Genomic DNA, 7,500 nt, shown 5'->3' with positions numbered 1-7,500 from the left:
AGACAACATTCATAGTGGTAGCCAATGTACACACCATGAACAACACAACACACTACAAGTCAGTTTCCTCTGAACCAACACACAAACGCGACAACACTAACATTTGCACCGGGACACTGCAATGTAGCTCCGTTTGACTCATCAAACAATGAATTCACACCGGTCGTGTGAATTCATCGTTTGCCTCCTTTGCCAAACAAAACAACCTAACCCTCATCAAAATCCACGTCTGACTCGAAGAGGCCCTCTACCTCCTCCAAGTCAACAACTAACCCCTGATCATTGTTAACACTAAAACTACATGCAACACCTTCATGATCACTAAAATACGTCGGCATCACTGCACACTCCACATTATACCGTGTTGTTTTAACATAAACGTGATCAATTAGTGTCCCCTTCTCTGTAGTCTCTTGTGTCACATGCTGACTAAATCCTTTTTCACCCATAAATTTGCAAATTGAGGATGTTTTTAAAATGTTCTCATTGAAATCCCCCACTATTACAATTGTGTTACTGATTGGATGTAACCAATCAAGTAACTTCCCCAGATTTTGTTTGAATAAAGAAATTTGATAACACGGTGGACGATAAATTACTGCCAACAGTATGTTGAATTTGTTGCACAGGCACACCAAACACTCCAGATTCAAATCGGGCACCTGCAGAATATCACAGTCCAAATTGTCTACGCTATACAAACCAACTCCACCATGTTCTAGGTTCTTTAGCTCTAACAATTTGGGGTTACTGCTGCTGTAACACAAGCCACGAGGACGATTGTGGAAAGTGTAACCTTCAATTTGGACACTGTCTAATGAGGACTGTGCAGTGAGCCACGTTTCTGTCACAGCAATACAGGTAAGCTGCAAATGCTGCGTGCAAGACACCAAATCTACCAAGTGGCGACTTAAATTTTGAACGTTCATTAAATACACAGAGAAACTGTGTGCATTTAATGAAGGCTCTGGCTGCTCAATCAAAAATGGAGGCATGCTATCCAAGGCCTCCTTTATGGCGTTCTTGCAATAAATTGCCTTCTCTGAAAAATCCTCGATGATCAGTCCAGACAAGGCCCTAACGCGACTAAGCGCTACATATGCCTGCCCCGGTGCAAACACCCTCTTCAAAGACACTACCGCCTCGTCCACAGTGAGTCCTTGCACTTTGTGAACAGTGCAAGCCCACGCTAACCTCAGAGGAAACTGACGACGCAAACCGCCACGCTTGGTGGCTCTATCCTCCTCTGGATCAATGGCAGTAGACTGCAGGCATTCTACTGCTGCATGTGCACGGTTTTTCCTCCTATCTGAACCAATTTTCTCATCATCAAATCTAACATACACAGTGAGAGGAAACGTGGAATCCTCTCCAAAAACTACCTGAGTAACCGTGCCACATGCTCCATTGACCAGGCCGTCCGCAACATCCACGTTCTTGCACAACATCACTCGCGCGTTCCTCGCTATACACAACGTCTCCGGTAAAGACGTGTCCGCCGCAACGCCGTGATGCCCGGGCATCCGTTCCAAATTCCCTGTTGTCCTGTTAGTCACAAAATCCTGCGCCTCAATGGTGACATAATCAGGACAACAGTCAAACAGATAATTTAGGTTGTGCTCACTTACTTGCCTATTCGTCGCAAAGATATGCAAGGCTGAGCTCACCTCGCCGGTCTCGCGCATCTTCAACATTTCAACGTCGCTATCTAACATTGGGGTGGCCCTGGAACGCACTCTTAACCTATTCAGCATTTCAGCAAACACACTATCCTTCTGTCTAACTATCTTTTTCAGCTCCACGATGCTGAAATTACACCACAGGTCCACACCAACAGGACTACTATACAGAGGCTTCCCTTTAACGGGAGGCAACTGATAGAAGTCTCCGACAGCTATCACGCTAACATTACCAAACGGGGAAAAGTCGCCTGTCTGTTTTATCTGCCTTAATCTACCGTGGACATAAGCCAACAAGTTGTGATTAACCATACTGATTTCGTCTATGATTAAAATTTGGAGGTGACTTAATTTTGCTCGCAAAGAGTTTAGTTTATCTTCACCCAGAGGAGTGTAAGGTAAACTAGCCTGTTTGCCAATACTCAATGTGTGATGAATTGTTGCTGCATTTAAATTGTATGCAGCTATTCCTGTTGGAGCAGTTAACAAAACACAGATATCGTCTGGTTGATCACAAAGTGTTGACAGCAGCCGCGCTGCTTCATACTGAATAGCCCTAATTAAATGACTCTTCCCCGTCCCTGCACCACCTGTCACAAATACACGCAGAGGCTCTGGGTTTTTACCCATCACCTTCTGCAGACACCACTGTCTCACCCTATAAAAAACAGCAAGCTGTGTCTCATTCAGAGACCTAATGAGCGCCAAACCCTCAGTTCGAGATAAAATGGACCTGTTTCTCTCTAACTGCGCTACCTGTCTGCCACCAACAATCAAATCTGGCACATTCACTAACGACTCAACTAACTGTTCCTCAGCTAACTCACCTTCCCGCTGCTGCCTCATCTCCTCTAAACCTTCTAGGCGTTCCGCTTCCTGTTCAGGACAAAGCTCACCCCAAACATCCTCATCTACACCGTTGTTTTGCGCAGCTATCTCCTGAGCTAACTCAAGGTGAGGACAATTAACCTCAAACCTTGCCCTATTCGCGTCAACAACATCGCAAACCGAATGTACAGAGCCGTCGCTAAACATCACCTCACCATCGTTATAGAACTGCTCAAACAGCTCAAAGCCTTCAGGTTTGAGGTCTGAGTCAGTTCTATAAGGAAGAAACAACTGCAACAGGCTCTGAAAATGTGCCTCCTCCTCTCTATCCAAATTAAAACGCATGTATCGCACCACTGCAAACTGAGTGCGTGTTCTCCTAAGAATGAATCCTAAGTCATTCTTCAGTTCAATTCTGTCTTTAGACATCTCATTTTTGCTGAGAACACGGTACTCAGATGCAAAGGTAGCCATACACATGTTATCAAAAACGTCGCTATCAGGCCTATTCCTATACCTATCTACAATACTAATCATAAACATATCCTCCTCCCGTAGATCACGGGAGGCGGCCATCTGCCTCAACACACTGAGGGGCAAACTCATTCTAACTATCCTACTGCCTGTCGGCACAAACACAACCTTTCTGGAACACTCCCTAAGGTGCATGTTCGTTAGCCTGTACACCGCCTCCTGCGCACAAACATCTCTGTTGTGTAAATATACACTGCCCAGCTTCCGCAGGGCTTCTTTAGCAGAGAGATTCCCTTGTTTTTTTGCTTCTTTTTGGGCATTAGTCAATAGGAGGCCAATTTCTCTCTCTGCTTTCGTAATATACGATATTATGTATATCACTACTGCGTAGGCGTCGGTGACAAAGCTAATGTCCATGTTAGCATTCCAGCACTTCAACAACTTCTTGCTATACTGATTGACCCAGACCTCGTTCACCCCTCTCCTATAAACTACCTTATGTTTCTTCTCTAAACGCCTATAAGCCCGCTCAAAAATCTCCTGATTAATACGCAAACTATGAAACAACTCCTCTACACTAGCAGGAGGCACATCGCGTTCCACAGCTTTCTTGACATCTTCAAGAATTTTATGAGCAAACTCTTTTGGCATCCTATCCCTATCCTCAAAACATTTACAGGCTGGCTTGTTTTCTGAATTAGATTCAGCCTCACCTGTCTTGTTCTTATCACACTTGCACTCCCGCATTCTACAAATGAATGTGCGCGCAGAAACAGGTTTTGGAAAATTGAAACGACATGTCGTTTTGTGTTTTCTGCATGACTTTGAATGTCGTTTGGAATGTGTTTGAACAGATGACACAGTGTCCAATAGTGTGTCATCATCTGAGGGTAGCTCACACGTAACGTAACGGTCAATAAATTCTATAACTTCCTCATCTGTGTTTTTATCAATTTGGGGAGCACCCTCAATCCAAAACAAACAATGTACATGTGGTGAGCCTCGCTGTTGAAATTCTACCCTATAAAAGTAATCGATTATTTTGCCGATTGGTTGACAGGGAGACATAAGAACCTCTTTCAGAAAACAATGCCACCTGTAGTCAAACATCCGCGCTGCGGTCACAGGATTACGTCGCAACAACGCGCACCTATCAGCCCACTCCAAATCCTCTACCGTCTGCGATCTGCCTTCCTGTTTCAGGATGCTGGTCAGGAGATTCTGCCAGCGCATATCCGCAGACGAAAACGAGCAAAACCACGTCGGAATGCCTAACTGACGCACACAAGCCATCACGTCCTTCTGGACAGACTGCCAGAAGGCCGGAGTTCCTCTGATGGGTTTAAGAAACCTAAACCCATCATCACACGCCAACAACTGCTTCAAGGCGTCCGCATCTGCCAACATTTCCTCGCTAACCCGTTGAGGCCTCTGACCTCCTTTATCCTTCCGCAACGCAACAGAAACACTGGACACAACCTTGTCCAACTCCGACACGTACTGCGCAAAAAATATATATTCTACATTACGCGCAAAACGACCGTCGGCATGCATAATCCTATTATTAAGATAACGCGCCAACGTCAAGTCGTGCCACCGACCATCATGATACGTCTTACCGCCCGTGGGAAACAACACGGGGAAACACTTTGCCTCATTCGTGTGGTCAGAAAGCATTCTTACCGGACTATTCCCTTCTGCAGGCGCAATATTCAAAATATCCTTAAAATACTGATCTAAAGCTTCCTGACCAATATCAACAGGCATAAGACAAGTGTCCTGAAACATGCAGTGCTGTTGTCTGTCATGTAGCAGTTCATCCTGTCCTATGTCTGCTGATTCCGCTAGCTCACACATTTCACTCTGAACCGTAACCTGCCCTGACCTAACCTCAGCCTCATCCTCACTGCCTGACTCGGCCTCTTCCCTCTCCCTATCTTCCTCCCTAACAAACTCATTGACCCAGTGCTCGTTAAAATCAATGTCTCTATAATGAACATTTGTCCTCTTTAAATACTCTAGCGCCTGTCTTACACGCAACGTATCGACAAACTGGTACTCGTAATACCCTTTATAAGTGAGTTTCCGCTTCAGCTTAACCTGAAGCAGAGACCCTTCCATGCTAGAACGCGGCAACACATTCACAGTCTGAACAATGTTGGCTGGAACACATGTCACTGGTCCATGTACTCCATTCTGCCCGCCTTTAGGCAGTGCCAACATTTTCATGAATGGAATGTGTAACGCAATAAGATGCTGTTCTAAACTATTCAAAGATCCCAGTTCGGCAGGAATGGGATCAAGCTCCAAGTTATTAACCCAGCATTCAGCTGGCATCTCACCTGAACTAAGCTTCCTATTACACGTGTAACAAATCCACAAATTACCGCGCGATGAAACTAACGAACACGGCGCAACACACTCCCCACTACACCGATGCAAATACTGTTCGCCTATACACCTATCTGCAGTAGACACTGTCACTGAACTTTGCCTATACGCTTCCCTTTCACAAATCACCACCTGATATCTAAAAAACAACCTATGACACACACAGCACACAAAATCAGGTCCATCTCTGACCTTTTCTAAAAACCGCTCTCTAACAAAACCAAAATCTTGAGACTTCTCTACCTTCTGTTTTCTGCTTAACATCACCTTGGAAATAACTCTCTCCTTATACTCTACACTACCATGATACTTACTCTTAATGCTTTCTATTACTTTTTCCTTACGCTCAATGCTGTCCCTATATCTGACCAACCTCTTAGCCTTAACACTTTCCCTGTGCTCGATGCTGTCCCTATATCTGACCAACTTCTTAGCCTTAACACTCTCCCTGTGCTCAATGCTGTCCCTATATCTGACCAACCTCTTAGCCTTAACACTCTCCCTGTGCTCAATGCTGTCCCTATATCTGACCAACTTCTTAGCCTTAACACTCTCCCTGTGCTCAACACTGTCCCTATATCTGACCAACTTCTTAGCCTTAACACTCTCCCTGTACTCACTGCTGTCCCTGTATTTGACAAAACTCCTGGCCTTAACACTCTCCCTGTGCTCTACACTTTCCCTGTATTTACTAACACTCAGCTCTTTAACCCTCTCTCTGTGGGGCAAATTCTTACTGTATTTCCCTACACTCCATAACTTAGCCTTCTCCCTGAAAACTACATTTTCTTGATATATCTTTCTAATCCTAAACTGTCGTTTCTCCCTAAGTGATATATTTAACTTCTCCTGCTTCCTCTGTTTCTGCCTCAGATACTTTGACTTCACTGACTTTCTACCTGACGCTAACTCCCTAGCAGCCTCCACAACCTTGTCACTATCCTCTACAACATCACACCTAACCGCTGTGTTGTCACTATCTACTACATCCATTCTAGACCTAATGCTATAACCTGCCACTTCCCTAACTTTGCAGTAACCGTAACAACCATGCAGTCCAGGCTTACACACGCAAACAACATTCTCAAAATGCCGCCCCATGACATTCTCTAAATAAACACACTCCACTGACAAATGCTTACTACTACAGCTATACTTTATCCAACGTCCATCATGGAACGTAAACACACTAACGCCTAACCAATCAGCTGTCGCCTGAATTTCCACCTCAGTGGCCCAACTGCCAACACGCCTCATCCTGGACTGCTGAATGTACTCTAACACAGAGGAGTACTCACTTCTCAAAAGACTCTGATATCTATCAGTGTTCCTTTCTAACTCTTTACATACAGCTAACCTAATCCTACGATGGTGCTTCTGAGAACCACTCACCGACTGAGAGATGGCTCTGAAGAAGCAGTTCCCATCGGCCACAATCCTCTCTTTGCTACAAGGAACACCTAACAACCCCTCCTCTGTGGCTACCGGACTAACAACCTTCACGCAATCGACATTTAACTTTGTGCATAAAGCACGACAAACATCTACACCGAGGGGATGGAAGACCAGCTCTTCGCTTCTCACCTCGTTAACAAATTCGACGTCCAAATTGACCTCTCGGACATCGAAACTCTTGGATTTCTTCGACATACAAGTGCCGGAAGAAATAACACGCTTTCTGCCATCGATCACCATTGGTTCTGCCGCTGAACCGCTGCTCACCTCGCTGGAGAAAGTCAACACAGAAATGCCAGACAGTGCCGGACTTGCGGCAATGCTGACACCACACTCAGGCACACAAACGCCTGGAAACACCTCACTTTTTCTCCCAGCCTCAGTGAGCACACTAGACTCTGGTGCCGGAGCAGCGCTCATCTCAGTGATGAGACTCTCCACAGACACACCAGACTGCGCTGGACTTGCATCCGTGCTGACAGTCACACCACACAGCTCAAAGAGCTTCTCCCTCGAACGGAGACTGTCGGCCAAACGACAGATGTAGTGGTGCAGGTCGTCGAGACACGCGAAATGCAGAACCACGCTTGTACCGTCATGGTGTAACAAGCCAGTGTTACTGCGTGAGTGACTGTCGACCACAGCGAACCGTCCACCCTCACGCACGATGGCA

General features: G+C 45.6%; 1 protein-coding gene across 1 annotated transcript in view; it reads right to left on the bottom strand.

Moving 5' to 3' along the window:
* LOC115371594 (uncharacterized) overlaps positions 1-7,500 on the bottom strand; it is a 28,497-nt gene that overhangs the window by 17,293 nt on the left and 3,704 nt on the right. Inside the window, exons 9-11 of the mRNA XM_030069048.1 lie at positions 7,225-7,500; positions 6,957-7,098; positions 6,765-6,869 (exon numbers count right to left, since the gene is read on the bottom strand). The exon at positions 7,225-7,500 is cut by the window's right edge and continues 641 nt beyond it. Coding sequence (XP_029924908.1) covers positions 6,765-6,869; positions 6,957-7,098; positions 7,225-7,500 — 523 coding nt within the window. The remainder of the gene's footprint in view (positions 1-6,764; positions 6,870-6,956; positions 7,099-7,224) is intronic.

Source organism: Myripristis murdjan, chromosome 14 (assembly GCF_902150065.1).
Source record: "Myripristis murdjan chromosome 14, fMyrMur1.1, whole genome shotgun sequence".
NCBI lineage: Eukaryota > Metazoa > Chordata > Actinopteri > Holocentriformes > Holocentridae > Myripristis > Myripristis murdjan.
Note: the sequence above shows the minus strand (reverse complement) of the source record. Positions and strands in the feature narration are given on the sequence as shown.